This window comes from Fistularia commersonii, chromosome 2 (assembly GCF_037954325.1).
Source record: "Fistularia commersonii isolate RoL2024-O1a breed Wild chromosome 2, RoL_Fcom_v1.0, whole genome shotgun sequence".
NCBI classification, from domain to species: Eukaryota; Metazoa; Chordata; class Actinopteri; order Syngnathiformes; family Fistulariidae; genus Fistularia; species Fistularia commersonii.
Window position 1 is genome coordinate 13,555,783 of NC_141285.1, and position 18,861 is coordinate 13,574,643.

An 18,861-nucleotide genomic window follows, 5' to 3' on the forward strand; every position below is an offset into this window, starting at 1 on the left:
GTAGCTGAGGGGCGGGGAGCAGCGCGTCTGCAGCCCCTGTCAGCGTCTTGCCGGGTGGCGAGGAGAGGCGGTTGTGGAATCACACTTCTGGAATCGCAACTCCAACGAGAGTCGAAGACAAGCCGTTCCTGTTTTTATTGGAGAGTGGAGGGTGTTGGGGGGGGGGGGAGTTTCCTTCCGATGAATCGGTAGACTCGGAGGAAAGAGACGCGGGAAAAGGTTGATATTCGCGATCCGTTCATCGCCTCACCCGCAGGACCCCGCGAGTCAGCCCCGCACAGACTCACGATGCACCCGGACAAGTACTTACCTGAGCTGCTGGCCGAGAGGAGCACCTTGGACCCGTCCTTCGTGCACGCGGTGCGCCTACTGGCAGAAGGTAAGCCACAGATGTTCGGAGAGCGATGAATATCTGGATTATCGGTGACACCCACACCCCGCTTCCCAAATCTGCATGTCATTAACATTCTTTTCGAATCCAATGCTGCAAGTTCACGACTCCATTAAATGTGAAATTGCTCTTTGAATCCAAAAGAGAACTTTTTTTTTTTTTTTTTTGGGGGGGGGGGGGGGGGGTCTCTTTCCCACTGACGTTAAAGTCAAAGCATTTAACGTCCTCCCTCCGTGTCTACTGATCCACTGCCCTCTCAAGATCGAGTATTCCAATCACGCAGAAATGGAAAGCCAGTGGGTCCGGTGGCTGAAGCAGCCTGACACTGAGAACTGCTCTCATGAGCTTTTAGATGTCTAACATTCAAAGTTTTCTTTTTTTTTTTTTTTTTTTTTAATGTTCCTCAGTAATTTGCGCAGAATAAATCAAATTTAAGCATGGGGCCATTATTGAGACACTGGATAGTCTTAAAAGTTTAAGAATTGATTCACATCTGTTTTGATAATTAAGTCATCCCTTTTTAATGAATCTTTTTCTAAGAGGCTCATCCTTTAGAGCAATTTCTCCCTTGGGGGTCAATAAAGTATTCTGATTCTGATTCTGATCCGGTGTTAGTTTTCACCCGTGAGGAATTCAGTACTGGCATAGACACTTCAGGGAGTCCTCAACACCCCCTCCTAAAGTTTTATAGGTCGAGCATATAATTGTTTACTCAAGATAAAAATCAACTGATGAATATCTGATGAAAACAGTGTTGAGCTTCAGCCCCGCTCACCACGCCACATTCACAATTGAAGGCAGTGAGTACAGATCCTATTTTGTCTAAAAGTTGAAACATTTCTTCAAGGCTTGTTGGGGTTATACAGTGGGTGCTATATAGTGAGAATAGACATTGTTTTTAAACAAAGTCCAGTCCTACAAGAAGGCTGCATAGCTGGCTTTAGTTTAGTAAGGTATCATATTCTCCTCATATCAGTGCAGACAGATGACTGTCACGGGAACCATTATATGTTGCTGTGACAGGTGTCCTACAGTCTTTCCACTGACTTAACATGTCTACAATGTTTGAACAATTCTTGTAAGAATGTTAGCAATTGCATTGCAAATACATCAACCTGTCGATAACCGTCGACTCATACTTGGAATTTTGCATCTTTTGATCGATTCTGTCTTTAAAGTAAAGTAAAGCAAAGCAAACACAAGAAATCTTCTCAAGTTTTGTTAAACCAACAATGCATTTATCTGACTTTAATATACACATGGAAAAATAACCTGCCATTTCCCATATATCGCTTCATTATAATTTAGCCATCTGGATATATATTTAGACTGAAGGTCTGCTCATTGATGCACTTACCTAATCAGCCAATTACATAGCAGCAACTCCATATTTTAGGTATGCAGACATGATCAAAATCAAGCAGCAGAATTGAGTTGAAAGATGATTTTAAGGCGACCTTGAAAATGGTGTGTTGGGGGCCGCATTGGGTAGCATGAGTATTTCAGATGATGATGACCTGTTGGAATGTATACACACAACCATATCTACTGTTTACATTTGAGGGTAAGAAAAATTGAAAGGATAAAGTGACTGGTATTTTTTTTGAAACAAAATAGCCTTCTTGATGACAGAGGCCAGAGGGGAACAGCCAAAATGGTTTGGGATGACTGAAAAGCAGCGGTGGGTCAAATAAGCACACATTACAACTAGGGTCTGCAGAAGACCATCGTTGAATATACAACACCTTGAACCTTGAAGCAGTTTAGCTACAGCAGCAGAAAATGACAAAGGGTGCCACTCCTTTCAGCTGAGAACAGGAAACCGAGGATACAGTTTGCAAGAGGTAACAGGAAAGAACTGACAATGGAAAACTGCTCGGTCTGACTAAATTCCTCTATATTCAATGCTACATTCAAAAAGCTGTATAGGAATGTCCATTAATCCATCTTCTGCCACTTATCCTACCCCAGCTGTTACTCGGGGTTCACCAGTCAATCGCAGGGCCACATACAGAGAACCCGAAGGAAACCCACGCAGACACGAGAGAGAACATAAAAACTGCACAAAGAAAGGTCCCCTTGTCCGAATCAAACCAGGGTTCTTCGTGCTGTGAGGCTGACGCGCTAACCACTGCGCACTGTGGCAACGGTTGATGAGACAACCGCTATGTGATTGAAACAAATGTAAGGGTGGATTCATTCTGTCATGGATCTATAGTTCAAGTTGCTGGTATTGGAGTGTTTTTTGGGGGGGCTCTAACCTTGTCCTATTTTGGGACCCTGAGTACAAATTTAGCCCATGTTTAACTTTATACTCTACCTAGGTATTTTTGTTAACCATATTTATCTGATTTTGATCACTCTGTTTTACACTGAAACCATGTGCTAATGGATGCTTTCGGTAAGACAATGCGCCATGTCACAAAGTTCTTAAACAGTTTTCTTAAACCTGGCAATGAGGTCACTGTATTAGAGTGGCCCCCGCTCTCCCCAGATCTGTTGGCAATAGAGCACCTTGGAGATGTGATAGAACCGATATTTGTATCATAGATCTAAAGTTGACAAATCTGCAGCATCTGTACAAGAGTGTCAGAGGAAGGTTCCATCACCTTTAGTTATATGCTATGGATATTGAGGGCAGTTGTGAGGGCAAAAGGGGGTGACACCTAGTGCAGGTGAGTAGTTACTTAAAGAAGTGGCTACTATGTGTGTCATATGTCATTATGAAGTTTTGAAATAATATGTTTTTAATGAAAGCTTAGCTCAAGAAGCTGGAGGATTTCAGGTGCTTGGGGTCAACACCCAGAGCAACAGGGAGTGTGGAAAAGAGGTGAAGAGACGGGTCCAAGCAGGTTGGAATGGGTGGAGAAAAGTGTCAGGGGTACTATGTGATAGAAGGCTATTGGCCAGAATGAAAGGAAAGGTGTACAAGACAGTGGTGAGACCAGCAGTGCTGTATGGATTAGAAACAGTTACAATGACGAAAAGACAGGAGGCAGAACTAGAGGTCGCAGAGATGGAGATGTTGAGGTTCTCTTTGGGAGTGACCAGGATGGATAGGATCAGGAATGAGTCTATCAGAGGAACAGCACATGTTAGATGTTTTGGAGAGAAAGTCAGAGAAGCCAGACTGAGATGGTTGGGTCATGTACAGTGGAGGGATAGTGAATATTTTGGTAAACGGATGCTGGAATTGGAGCTGCGAGGCAAGAGGTCTCGACGAGGACTAAAGAGAAGATTTATGGACGTATCTGTGAGAGAATATGACGGTATTTGGAGTGAGAGAGGAGGATACAGAGAATAGGGTTAGATGGAGAAAGTTGATTTGCCTTGGCGACCCCTGAGGGGAAAAGCCGAAAGAAGAAGAAGAAGAAGATGTTTTTAATGAAAGCCTGGTATCAGAAAAAAATATCTCAATATTTAGTTAGTCACTTAAATAAGCCAAAAAATTCCTATCATACCAGTAAATGTGCTAAGTATAGCCTAAAAATCAGAAAGGAATTACCTTAGTTTGTGTATACTGCAAATCAGATTTTTCATTTCTAAGCAGTGAAATATTATTAACAGACGGCTTCTGATTATCATGACATGATTCTTGTTTTCTAATTACACTGGAGTTTTATAAACATTTATAGAAGTAGTTTGTGGAACATCACTGTCAAGACCCGAGTGATATTCCATTGTGTTGAGATGATCAATTCATACCTGCTATATACCAAAATCAATATTATTAGTATCATTGTAATTGATTAATAATGAAGTTGTCCTTTCCTGTCAGTGAGACAGGAATGAACTACAGATCTTGTGATGAATTGCTTACTTACAACTTCCATCATGCAATCCACCAAAGAAAAATACACATTCATATTAGGCAAACAGTTAATGTTTTGTTTTCTTGTCTGGGACTGACACTTGTGTTCCCTACTAAAGTGTGTTGATGAGACACCTGACAGTCCTATTTAGTTCACCAAGGCTGATGGAAAGTGAAACAACTCCTGTGTTTGATGCAATGCCAACTACCGGTACGTTAAAGGTTAATTCACACATCCAGGATGCAAACAAAAGTGATACAATGTCAGTTACATTGAAACACAATTAGCAAGCTATAATAGTTACTTGTAATTATTCATTTAGCTAATCAGCACTTGTGAATACTGTGACTTCATAACACAATTCTCATTTCCAGATGGCCTTTGTTTATGTGATATGGTTACCTACGTAGGTAATCCTGCATTGTTTACATCATATACAGTTGTAAACACCATAAGTTGGATTTACTGTGGTCTAAGATGTCAGGACTGTAATTGATATGAATTACTCCTCTCACTATATCTTTAAAATATGTCACCTCTAAAATAAGTTGCCTCTTAAATCATGTTTCTCTCCAGTTGAAGCTGTTGGTCCGGATTCTAAGGAATCATCATCCTTCTGAACTGACACTTATTGAGCTAATGTAAATTCTTTTCAGATGAAGATGATCTGATTGACAGTTAAAAGTCAGCTCCTTTTTATGTTGCTCTTAAATTCACCTCTGAAGAAAGAATAGTTGTTAAAAGAGGGCTGAACATGGCAGGGAATAAAATACGAGAGAGCCTTAAACAAATCTCAGCGCAGGCTGCAAGGAGACAGAGACAGATCAGATGGGATGATGGACAGTCAGCTGAACATCAGACACATTCGGGTGACTTTAAATTTCCATTTTATTCACCTTATTGATATAATTTACCTTTGATCATAAAATGGTCCATGTGCCGACAAGCCAAATGCCAACTTAAGAGTCTGTTTTGTCTCAATAAGAGATGGGTTTCTTAGAGAATAAACAACACAGATTGTGACTACATTGAGTTCACTTTCGTATGCATTGTCATGTTCTTTGAAAATCAGATTTTGCTTTATGATTAAAATATCAGAGAAGATTTTTTTTGAGGGGTTGTCTGTTTGCCTGCTAGCACGATTACTCAACAACTGCCCGGCTTATCGGGGCAATTGGGAAACTAAATAGTTCTGAGGAGTGTATCAATTCACAAGACAGGAACAGGAATGGTTTCTCTGATGTTAAGCTGGTGTCAACAGTAATTGATCACTTCCTCACAGCCCAAATTTCCACTCCAGTGTCATTTTTAGCCAGAATGTTAGCAGGTATGTCTTCATTGACACAAGGTAGCTTTCTAAGCCAAAAGTTATACTGACAATTTCACATTTTGCTCATTGACCACCTTAAGAGATATGAATGACCTCTGTCTGACTCATATTTGTTTATATAAGAACAAGAAAACTAAGGCTCTGCAGAGGGAAGTAAAAGAAATGCTCTTTAAAATAATTTTATTTCCGACATTTTGGATACCTCAAACACTTCCCCTAAAGGAGGTTCTCTATTTTATTACTATAAAAGCAGAAGTAATTGCTGTTGCAGTCTTTGAACTGCAAGCCAGTTCAAGGAGTTTCTTAAATAAACCCTTGCTTCATCAGAGAAATGTCTTGCCAGTTTCAGCTGTTGCTGGTTATTAATGGACAGAATTAATTTTTCTTAAAAAAATTGCTGTACAGAAAGGATGTATCAGTACAGTTTCTGCTTTGATAATACATTTAAAAATTAAGACTAAGGCATTTTTTGCTGTTTTTAGGAAGATGGATATCCCACTTGTAGCACAAGTTTTGCAAGAACAGATCATCCAGGACATAAACAAAGAATCTGAGCAAATAAGGTTAAACTCCAACTTCAAGCAGCACAGATGAGTAGACAGGGCACAGCTATATTTACCGTTATGAACGCTCTGTTTTAAATGTTTTTCAATAGACAAAAAAAAAAAAGCTCGATATGCTGTTGGGTAAAAAAACAATAAAGTTTTTTCTAAGATTGCACTTATTGTAGTCTCAATACTGTGTCTGCTATTATCAAAGTCCTCCACTATCCTTCTGAAACACAATGTATTTGAACTGTGAAAATCTTAATATTTCAGCACAAAATAAGGCCTGAACAACAGCAATATTTCTTTTTACAAAGATGACTCTGAATATATACTGCTCAGAATAGCTCAGAATATTGAAAAATTATTTTGATTTTTTTGTCTTTTCTACTGACTATTGTATTCACAAAATATTTCGACCTGAGCATCTGAACAAAAATTTTATCTGTTGGCTGTCATATGCAACCAGATGGAATAATTGAGAGTGGTAAGTGGGCAGTAATGCTAAATTAGTTGATGTTGAAAGTGTCAAAAACCCAATTAACTGAAAGGTAGTCAAAGTTTGGACTGAATACATTTGTTTTCAAAAAATAGATATGGTAGTGAGAAAAATTTCATATTAATTTTTTGATGACCATTTTTCTGCATGCAAACATAGCTTGCATTTAAACAATCACTTATCACAAACATTAAGTATAACTATGACTGAAGAGGATGGTGTTGGGCTTGCCCAATTTTGTCATCCCCTGAAAGAAAAATCAAATGTGTTGCATCTGATGCACACAGGTATATTTTTACATTTCATTATATTCAAAAGCGAGATACTACCGACCTTCTTTCCTTCTTTTGTAATCCTTGGTCTAATAAACAAATTCAGTGCAAGCAACATGTTGAAAATACAGGCATTCTTGACTGTATAATGCCATGTCAAAAGTAACAACGGTCACTGTGCACATCTGCAGCATATCTATGGTGGATGATGTTGTTGATGCAGCCACTGATTCAAATAAAAATCAGATAAAAGGATGAGTTGGAGTATTAAAAGATGTTCACAACATATTGTCTTATAGTAGTCCCACTATCAAAAAGCATACATTACAACAGAAAGTGTCCTTCACAGCAGAAAGGAATGAAAGCTGTTTGCAATATGAATTTTGCTCTTGTACAACTAATCTTTTACACAAAGCTGGGTAGAGTATTGCCCAGTAAACATGAACAGTTACCTCTGTCGCTGAATCAATGAAATGGTCAGAGACACAAAGTGTGAGTCTTCTAAGGGACCCTATCTTTCAAATATCAAATTATTGAATTTGCTTAGATATGTCCTAAGATCTCCAGACTGACTATCAGTAATAATCTAGGAACCTTGTATGATGTCTGTGACACAGAGCCAGACATGATGGAAGCGCAGAGGGGGTTATTTTCTGGCCATTGTGGCAAACTGTGCACCATTAAATATCAGACAACGCATTAATCACCTCCACCAGCAAGTCCAATGCTCAATGGTGTGCAGGGAATGGGAAGACAGCTGTGTGCTCCACACGCAGCTGGCTCTATAAGCTCTGGTTTTGTGTGCAGCACATTTGATTTTTAGAATATTATTTTTTTGGTCAAATCTCAGCTCTTGTTTTTCCCCACACAAATTTAAAAAAATGTGCCTTTTATCAGTTTGTTTAACGATTGAGGGACTTTTTTATGCATTAACAAATGGAACGCATTAACATTCAAGCCTATAAGAAATTAAATCAGCATGTTTCACTCATATCAGTGATTTAAAATAAGCTGGTAAAGTGCGATGTTAAACTTGTATTATATTATTGGCAAATTTTACATTTGGCAGTATAACACAAGGAGCTGCTGAAGGGCCCTTCAGAAAGTCCTAACTACTTATCATCCACTCACTTGTCTCTAAAAATGCACATATTGGTCCTTGGAAAATAAACCAAAAATTGGAAGCGTTTTTTGGCCTAGATTCAAATGGAAATGAGTTTTGCGATTGAGCACCAGCCAGTGAAAGGCAGATTAGCCCACTTAAATCCCACTTGCCAGGTTGCTCCATGGAATGTTGTCCTAACACTCAACCCAGGCAATATCGAGGTGAAGGAGTCATGCCTACATTTTTCTGTTCTACTCCTCCAGCTTCTCTGTCTTCGATGATGAGAATCATATCTTTATACACTCTGCACTCTTCACACAGTCCTGTGCTGCAGGACTGGGTATGATACAGACTGCTCACCTGCATTGGATAAATCTGGTTGGGCTAGTTAGTGTTAACCACTGGGTTGTAGGGTGGAAAATCTGTCTCAGTATGTCTTAAATATGCTGTAGCGAAAGGTTTGAGACAATTGTTATTATGAAAGTAATCAAAGAAATTCTGCAAGCGTCTCCAAAAAAACTAGATTGAAAACAGTTCAAGAACTGATCATGACCTAGATGACTGAGAAGCTCTACAGAAGTTTTGCAGTACCTCTGTGTTTTGACATCATAAAAAGCAAATTTTTAACCTGTCCATCATTCTTTATATTGCACTATCCGCATTTGCGAAGGGAATTATATGCATTTGTTAAGGGAATTATACCCCGGCCACAGAATACAAATATCTGATACTAGATTTTTTCAAAGTCTTCTTACAAGATTATCATCCATCCATCCACTTCCACCTTCCACTTATTCGGAGTTGGGTCGCGGGGGCAGCAGCTAGATAATTGGATATACCTCCCTCTCCCCAGCCACATAGTCCAGCTCCTCTGGAGGGACCCCGAGGTGCTTCCAGGATCAGCCTGGAGACGTAGTCTCTCCAGCGTGTTCTGGGTCTTCCCCATGGTCTCCCGGAATACTTCCTCCAGGAGGTGTCCAGGAGGCATCCTAACCAGATGCCAGAACCACCTCATCTGGCTCGTCTCTATGCAGAGGAGCAGTGGCTCTACTCCGAGCTCCCCCTGGATGACCGAACTTCTCACCCTATCACACTTGGCTGCGAACCATTCCAGTGAGAGCTGGAGATCATGATCTGATGAAGCCAACAGAACCACATCATCTAAAAAAAAGCAGAAACTCGATCGTGCGGCCATCAAACCGGATCCCCTCGACGCCGTGGCTACGCCAAGAAATTCTGTCCATAAAAGTTATGAATCGAATCAGTGACAAAGGGGAGCCCTGGCGGTGTCCAACTCTCACTGAAAATGGGTACAACTTACAACCAGCAATGCAGACAAAGCTCCGACACTGATCACACAGGGACCAAACAGCCAGTACGATGGGGTTCGGTGCCCCATACTCCAGAGCAACCCCGCACAGAACATCCCGCGGACACAGGCAAATGCCTTCTCCAGATCCACAAAGCACATGTAGACTGGTTGGGGAAAAAAACTCCCATGCCCCCTCGAGGACCCTGCCAAGGGTATGGAGCTGGTCCACTTCACCATGAGCAGGATGAAAACCACACTGTTCCTCCTGAATCCAAAGTTCATCGACCCTGTGGACCCTCTTCTCCAGCACTGCTTAATTGACCTTACCAGGGAGACTGAGGAGTGACTGGCAGACCGCCTAGGTCTGCCAATCCAGCGGCACTGTCCCCAACATCCACGCAATGCAGCAGAGGCATGTCAGCCAGGACAGCTCTACAGCATCTAGAGCCTTTGGGAACCCAGGGGGGACCTCATCCACCCTCAGGCCCCTGCTACTAAAGAGTTTTTGACTGCTTCAGCAACTTCAGTCCCAAAATAGGCGTGTTCACTCCAGAATCCCCCAGCTCAATCAAAATGCCCACACCTGCCTGGCGCCTATCACCCTTGGCAACTCAAGAGTAAAAAAAAGTCCAGCCCCTCTCGATAGGCCTGGTTCCAGACCCCACGCTGTGTGTCGAGGCGAGTCCGACTATATCTAGTCAGAATCTTGCAGCCTCGCACACCTTACCCGCCAGAGAGGTGACGTTCCATGTTCCAAGAGCCCGCCTCTAACAGATGACATACTTGGCTTAGTAAATTGCTCAATATATGTATATCTTGAAGGAACCCATGTGCTGTTTCTTGACCTTTTTATTATGGTTTATATCATAGTAATGGCGGAGACGGAGATTTAAACAATAGCATTAATGCAATCCCCTTGTCTATTGAAACAAAGCTGAATCTCAGCTGAAACTATAGCCAAAGCATGCCCTCAGCCATCTGTTCGCCTATAAAGAATTACATAGGTGACATGACACGTTTTTGGAATTTTATTTTACTTCTTGTATTCGCATCTTTTTGTTTAATGCTTTTCCAACTTTTTTTGTTCCAACAGTTTGTGTTTTGCAGTGCAATTCAATTTTGTTTTCTTATTTTATTTACTGGAAATAGAGTTTTGAGTTCTCATGTGTAATTACAAGAAAAGACAAATTTCTCTGACAAACTCCTGAGAAACCTTATTCACCCACAGACCAGAGAACCTACCGGTAAATATATTGCATCAGGAACCATCACCTTGGTATCCCCATTCCACCCTAAAATATACACCTATAGCAGGGGTGTCAAACTCATTTTAGCGCAGGGGCAACACGTAGGAAAATCTATTCTCAAGTGGGACGGACAGGTAAAATCATGACATATTAACTACTGTTAATGTACCTATTGTTCGGTTCACCCCTGTAACCCGATTTCTTTTAGCTGTGCGGGCCGGATAAAACCCGTTCACGGGCCTCATCCGGCCCGCGGGCCTTGAGTTTGACATCCCTGACCTATAGTCTTCAGATTCCTGATCTAAAACACAAGGCTCCTGTCATCTTCAACTGCTATTAGAGCAGGTGAAAGAATTTACATTCCATCGTTATTTGAATAGGGGTTATTCAAAGCAATATGAAAATCTTACTTTAAACATACACATATTTCATCAACAGTTCTGCAAAATAGATGGTATTGGAGAAGCTGTGAAGTTAAAATTACAATAATACTTGCATAACCTGATATGCCACTTGAAAACACCATGAGTGACATTCATGGTTATACAAATTCACATTTTATACGAATTCACATTTTATCTTTATATCTGCTCACAAACAGCTGAGTGTCACATTGATCATGAATGTAAAAGGATAAAAAAAATCACTGCAGAAAACCAAGCATGTTGGGCTTTTTTTACTCTAAATACATATCACAATTAATGTACTGTCATACAACATGTAAATATCATGTGAAGTTATGTGATCATATCTATGAACGCATATGGTCTTCTCCTTTCGACCCCTTCAGGGGTCGCCACAGCGAATTGACCCTCTCCATCTAACCCTATTCTCTGTATTCTCCTCTCTCACACCATCTACCTTCATATCTTCTCTCACTACATCCATAAATCTTCTCTATCACATAGTATTCTATCACATCACAGAGTACCCCTGATTCTTATCTCCGCCAAGTCCAACCAGCTTGAACCTGTTTCTTCTCCTGTTTTCCACACTCTCTGTTGCTCTGGACTGTTGACCCAAAGCACCTGAAACCCCCTAACTTCTTGATCTCGACTCCCTATAGCCTCACCGTTCCACCCAAGTTCCTCTCATTCACACAAATACACTCTGTCTTGCTGCGACTAACTTTCATTCCTCTCCTTTCCAGCACACACCTCCACCTCTCTCGATTTTCCTTGATCTGTTCTCCGCTCTCACTACAGATCACAATGTCATCTGCAAACATCATGGTCCATGGAGATTCCTGTCTAACCTCATCTGTCAGCCTGTCCATCACTACTGTAAACAAGAAGGGACTCAGAGCTGATTCCTCATGGAGTCCCACTTCCAACTTGACACTTCTCTGTTACCCCTGCAGCACACCACACCACTGTCTCACAGCTAGCATACATATCCTGCACCATTCTAACATACTTCTCTGCCACTCCAGACTTCCTCATACAATGCCAGAGTTCCTCTCTTGGCACCCTGTCACACAGTATGCTTTTTCTAGGTCTACAAAAACACAATACAGCTCCCTCTGGCCTTCTCTGTTCTTCTCTATAAGCATTCCCAAAGCAAATACTGCATCTGTAGCCAGTCACTGATCTCTTTTAGATTACCTGGGCTATACAAGATGTAGTTTACCCGAGTGCCACTACCTCTGCTCTTATAAGTTAGCCTATGTTCCTGTCTTTTCTGGAAAAAAGTGTTCACTACAGCCATTTTCCATCCTTTTTGCAAAATCTACCACCATCTGTCCCTCTGCATTCCTATCCTGTACACCAAATCTGCCCATACCCACACTTCTTCATCCCCTCTATTGCCTGCACCAACATGCCCATTGAAGTCTGCACAAATTGCCACTCTCTCACCTCTGGGGATATTCTGTATCACTTCATCTAGCTCATTCCAGAACTTCTCGTTCTTCTCGAACTCACATCCCACCTGCGGGGCATAGCGTCTAACAACATTTAACATCGCAATTTTCAATCAATTTCCAGTTCCAGACTCATAAATCTATCTGACATTATTTTCACCTCTAGAACATTCCTAACAAACTCCTCCTTCAAGATAACTCCTACTCCATTTCTCTTCCTGTCAGTGCCATGATAGTACAACTTAAAGCTTGCTCCTAAGCTGCTAGCCTTACTACCTTTCCACCTGGTCTCCTGGACACACAGTATATCCACCTTCCTTCTCTGCATCATGTCGACCAACTCTCTACCTTTTCCTGTCATAGTCCCAATATTCAAAGTCCCTACGCTCAGTCCGGAACTCTTGCCTTTCCTCTTCTCTCCCTGCTTCCGAACACACTTTCCTCCTCTCCTTCTTTGACCTACAGTAGCCCAGTTTCCATTGGTTCCCTGTAGGTCATCGGTACCAATTGCGGCCGTTGTTAACTCGGGCCTCGACAGATCCGGTTTGATCTGTTTATGATTGATTCGCATGTTTGGTTTTTCGCAAAAGTTTCACGCCGGATGCCCTTCCTGACAAAAGCATCTGCATTTATCCGGGCTTGGGACCGACTCAGGGAGATACTGGCCCTGAGGCTGGCTCAGGGAGGCCTGTGCTGCCCTGACACTGCATTTATGAACACATACGGTAATAAAGCATATTTTTTAACAAAGTAATGCAAAACATTCTATATAAATTCAAAGTGCTAGCTGAAAATTAGGAAACGTGTCTGGGCTGTAAGCACCTTTAATAAATTAATTATTTTTAATTAAATGTCTAATTTGCTTGCTCTTTAATAGCCTGAATAATTTGTATGAATACTAATTGCTTTTTAAACTCACATTTCATTGCACAGGATTTAGAGACCGCATTATAATTTGATTACAATACAACACTATATCATAGTGTCAACAGCTTTTCTTCAGCAGCTCAGTTAGACATTAGACATTAACTGCATGAAACCAAACACAGATGAGTATTTGCATCCTGAACCGTTTACATTCATTAGTCAAAAATGGATAGAGCCAAAGTTAATTACAAAGTCTAATTCCTCCCAAAATTCAGTCTTAAAAACATATCTTTTTCAATTCCTTATTATATTTGATAGGGACAAGAATTCATTTATTAGAGAGTGATTACATCTATTCAATTTGCTCACATTGCAAAACTTTTATTGTAGGTATATCATTCAGTAGGCAGAAAAATTTGTGAATGATTTAGTTGTCTCATGACTAATGATAGAAGTCCATAAAAGCTTTACTCTTTCAGTTAAAAGCAGAGAAAATGCCTATAGTGCAATATAGCATCTTTGATATCACTTAAGATCTGTGTCTCTGGTTGTTCTCGTTGGTTCTTGGTTGTTCTCACTTGGAGATCAGCGTAATTGGATATGTCTGTTCTATGAATGTGTTTTTAATTCACTTTTTATCATGTTTTATCAAAATGATTGATAAAGGGAAATAAAAGCTGAAAACCAGAAAACAATAGTAGTTTTGTACCTCCTTGATTTTCTGTTTCCATTCTTCTAACATTGCAAAAATAATGTAGTCAGGGAGCGTAGCTGATGTTACAGTCACTAAATTACACAAATGTGTGTGCTGGTTGTTATCACTGGTACTGTGAAGATTGCAGCTGACTTCTGTTTTCTTTCAACACAAGTCGATTGTTGACAAACAAGAGCCTCTGTGCTCTTGGACAGCTACTACCTGCTTTTTCATTTTTTGCAAGTAAAATTGTATGTTCCCACAAAACAAAACTACATTTTAGTCTACATGAACAGAGAATAGCCTTTCTTTCCAGGGTAAATGTGCATTTATTATACTTATTTTATGAAAACATAGACTGAAAACTGAATATGAAGGTTGTTGTTTTAAAATATTACCTATCATTGTCATAGTATTTCTGTATTTTTCACTGTATCTTAAGATCTGAGAACAGGTTGTTGCTGAGAACAGCACCAACCTTGATATGCTCACATTTTCTGTAGTACTTTAACCAGCAGTACACATCGTGAAAGTATCAAACAGTTGAAGTGGGTATATACCTTTAACTCCACCCCACACTGCGGTGATATGCCAACTGTATGTGTGTGCGTCTGTGTTTGGTGCACTTGCTTTCCCAGCTTATTGTGTACATACACATTCACATAAAGTAAAAAGATGTGCCTAAATCCTGGACTGAAATTCTCTCCAGTGGTTTAATGAGTTTTAGAGAAAATATGAAAAGAAAATAGCCGTTGGACACACACAAGACAGTTTGTTTTGTTAGATTTGTGCTTTAATATAATTTCATGCCCATCATGTAGTATTATAAGGACTTGCAATCAAAAATTGCATTTACTCACTAGTCCTGAATAATCACTGGATGTGCATTTTCAGGGTATCCATCTTTTACTCTGCTCTTATGCATAGTCCTGAATGATGGGAGAAGCAAGTACACAAATACCTTTTCCAACAAATAATGTTGAAAGACATTTATGAGGCATCTCAAGCTTTGCCTTTTAAAAGAAACATGACCAAGTCATTGTTGCAAGCAGCCTTATTCACTTTCACTAAGGTGAGCAACCCCAGCCACAGCAACAATTAACAGACAACAGTAAAATCGCAGCATGGACCATGTAGTGCACATCTCAGAAATCGTGATATTTGAGAACTGAGTGTGTGTGTCTTTGATCACACTATTGATTTATTTCTTATTTATATGTTGTCAGTGAGAAAGAAAGGGAGATAAAAAGCGGTAAATACATAGCCCACCTTTCATTTATGGAAGGAGATATGGAATATCTATGACACTCATATTTCCACACTCACACAACCACCAGTACCCTTGTTTAAGTGTTGTAGACGAAGGGGCAGCTGGCAAGGTGTCACTTGTTTTTCCACACTGAATATGATCAACTCAAGTTGCAGTCTCAAAACACCATAAAGCAGCTGGTTTGTTTTTTTTTACAGGAGACATCTTTTGGATTACTGGAAACAAAGCAACTTATGTCCATCATGATGTCACCCAGCTGTAGTTTGCTTCTAATAGGGGGATGCTTTTGTGTATGGAATGTGCCAATGTCTGTTAAAATAACAAATTTTGATATTGATCTCCATAAAAAGCTGTTAACTTAAGTATCAATTACTGTACACAATAATATACTTAGGGTTGACTTACAGATGTTTAGGATTTCACTGATAGATAGATAGATAGATAGATAGATAGATAGATAGATAGATAGATAGATAGATAGATAGATAGATAGATAGATAGATAGATAGATAGATAGATAGATAGATAGATAGATAGATAGGAAGGATACTTATTTAGCAGATTTTTTATCTGAGAAAGTCATCCATATATCCATGTTTAGCCATTCCTTACGAATTAGTTGCCACATCTCAGGAGAAAGTGGTCCTCAAATGTACAATAGTTGCAACATTGAGATTTTGTTTTAAATGCATATCCCTCAAGAAACCAAGGTAGAGTTTTTTGGGTTTTTATAGTCCTTGGGCAAAGTCCTTCAATTTTTATGGGTGGTCTGTTACTCTGTATACCATCAAAACCAACTGCAGGTGGACTAAATATGTTTTGTTTTTATTTGATAACCCCTGGATTCCAAATTCGGCCGTTTGTAATGTTTTTCCAGTGGCTAGTCACTTCTTTTTACTTCTGGCGCTGGCCTGTGTCTCCCCGAGCTAGCATTAGGGGGACACAGAGCTGTGTCTCCCTGAGCCAGTCCCAAGCCCAGATAAATGCAGAAGGTTGCCTTCAGGGGTTGCCACAGTGAATCAACCTTATCCATCTAACCTTATTCTCTGTATCCTCCTCTCTCACACCAACTAACTTCATATCCTCTCTCACTACATCCATAAATCTTTTTGGTCTTCCTCCAGACCTCCTGCCTGGCAGCTCCAATTCCAGCATCCGTCTACCAATATATTCACTATCCCTCCTCTTTTCATGACCAAACCACCCCAGTCTGGCTTCTCTGACTTTCTCTCCAAAACATCTTACATGTGCTGTCCCTCTGATGGACTCATTCTTGAGTCTTCTCAGGAGACGGTATTTATAACTTGATATTAATGTCCATAAAAATGCTGGTAATTGAAGTATAAAATGCTGCCAAATCCACAATAATATACTTAAGATTGATTTAGTGATGTTTGAGATTTGATATATAGTCTTCTCACTCTCTAAGATTCTGTTGAATAATCTAGCCAGAACCTCTACCGCTTCCATTCCTAGAAACTTCCTTTCCTCCACTGGTACAGTGGCGAGACCAAGTATATGATACACTGCTGATTTTCCCACTTGCCACTTTGTGACAGTAGATAATGTCATCCTGCACTTTCACCATTTAGTAAAAACAAAGGAGCCCTGTGTGAGCACTTAGTGTAAACTAGGGGTAAAAGTTATTTTGTTTGTATAAATAATGCCTCCAAGACCAGTACTTTCTATGAAAATATGAACATGACAATAAAGAAAGATCATTATTTCAAAATGGGTACATTGTACAGTCATGGCCAAAAGTTTTGAGAATGACACAGCCAACGAAACATCTGGCAAATACCTAAAGACCCTGAAGGAACAGACTTTGTGAAAGTGTCATTCTTAAAACTTTTGGCTATGACTGCATGTGGGGAATACAGTGGGGAGAACACATATTTGATACACTGCTGATTTTTCAGCTTTTCCCACTCACAAAGCATGAAGAGGTATGTAATTTTCTCTTCGACTGTGAGTGACAGAATCTTAAAACAAAAATCCAGAAAATCACATTGTATGACTTTTAAATAATTAATTGGCTTTTTATTGCATAAGTATTTGATCACCTACACACCAGTAAGAATTGCGACTCTCACAGACCTAGTAGTTCTTTAAGAAGCCCTCCTGTTCTCCACTCATTACCTGTATTAACTGAGTCAGTTTGAACTCCTTACCTGTATAAAAGACAACTGTCCACAAACTCCAACCTCTACACAATGGCCAAAACCAGAGAGCTGTGTAAGGTAATCAGGGCTAAAATTGTAGACCTGCACAAGACTGGGTTGGGCTACAGGACAATAGGTAAGTAGCTTGGTGAGAAGGCAACAGCTTTTGGCACAATCATTAGAAAATGGAAGAAGTTCAAGATGACAGTCACTCTCTGTCGGTCTGGGGCTCCATGCAAGATCTCACCTCACGGGGCACCAATGAGGAACGTGAGGGATCAGCCCAGAACTACACGGCTGGACCTGGTCAATGATCTGAAGAGAGCTGAGACCAGTCTCAAAGAAAACCATTAGTAACACACTACGCTGTCATGGATTAGAATCCTGCAGTGCATGCAAGGTCCTCCTGCTCAAGCCAGTACATGTCTTAAGTTTGCCAATGACCACCTGGATGGTCAAGAGGAGGAATGGAGGAAGTTCATGTGGTCTGATGAGACAAAAATTGACATTTTTGGTCTAAACTCCATTCGCTGTGTTTAAGGAAGAAGGATGAGTACAACTCCAAGAACACCATCCCAACCATGAAGCATGGAGATGGAAATATCACTCTTTAGGGATGCTTTTCTGCAAAGGGGACAGAATGACCACACCGTATTGATGGGAGGATGGATGGGGCCATGTATCGCAAGATCTTGGCCAACAACTTCCTTCCCTCAGTAAGAGCATTGAAGAAGGGTCGTGGCTGGGTTTGTTAGAAGCATCTGAATGTCCTGGAGTGGCCTAGCCAGTCTCCAGAACTGAATCCAATAGAAAATATTTAATGGGAGATCAAACTCCATGTTTCCCAGCGACAGCCCCAAAACGTGAAGGATCTGGAGCAGATCTGTGTGGAGTGGGCCAAAATCTCTGCTGCATTGTGTGCAAATCTGGTGAAGAACAAGAAACCTCTGATATTTGTAATTGCCAACAAAGGTTTCTGTACCAAATATTAAGTTCTGTTTCTGATGTATCAAACACTTGTGTCATGCAATAAAAAGCAAATTAATTACATAAAAATCGTACGATGTGTTTTTCTGGAATTCCTACCTGTTTCCCTGATCACATTAGCTGTAGTTGTCCAGTCATCTGGGAACTCTTCCTGACTACCCAGGGCCTTTTTCAACTCCTCCCTGAAAACCATACAACAAACCTCCCTTTTCATTTTAGCACTTCAGAGGTTAGTTGTTAGTCAAGAGTTAATCAAGAGTGTGTGATGCATTTATTTCTGGAGTTTAAAAATTGAACAGTTTGAAGCCCCCTGCACTATTAAAGAAGTCATGCTGAAAAAGTAAGTTCACATTGACTAAAAAAGATTGTCAGATTTTTTCTGATATGCTTAATTTTTCAAACTCAATAAATATCTTGCATAGTTTCCAAAGCTTTCCATTCCCTATGCACTTGGAAAAAAGTTTATACACAGATGTGACTCTAATAATTTGGGTAAAACAAAACTAA

The 18,861-nt window shown here is 40.3% G+C and overlaps 1 protein-coding gene across 2 annotated transcripts in view; it reads left to right on the forward strand.

The window, feature by feature from the left end:
* Positions 1-18,861, forward strand: part of khdrbs2 (KH domain containing, RNA binding, signal transduction associated 2) — a 69,695-nt gene continuing 50,834 nt past the window's right edge. The window contains exon 1 of one of the 2 annotated variants that reach the window (XM_086168307.1): positions 1-379. In XM_086168307.1, coding sequence (XP_086024433.1) covers positions 289-379 — 91 coding nt within the window. In that variant the 5' untranslated portion in view covers positions 1-288. The remainder of the gene's footprint in view (positions 380-18,861) is intronic. The other variant, XM_086168315.1, reaches the window with a different exon arrangement.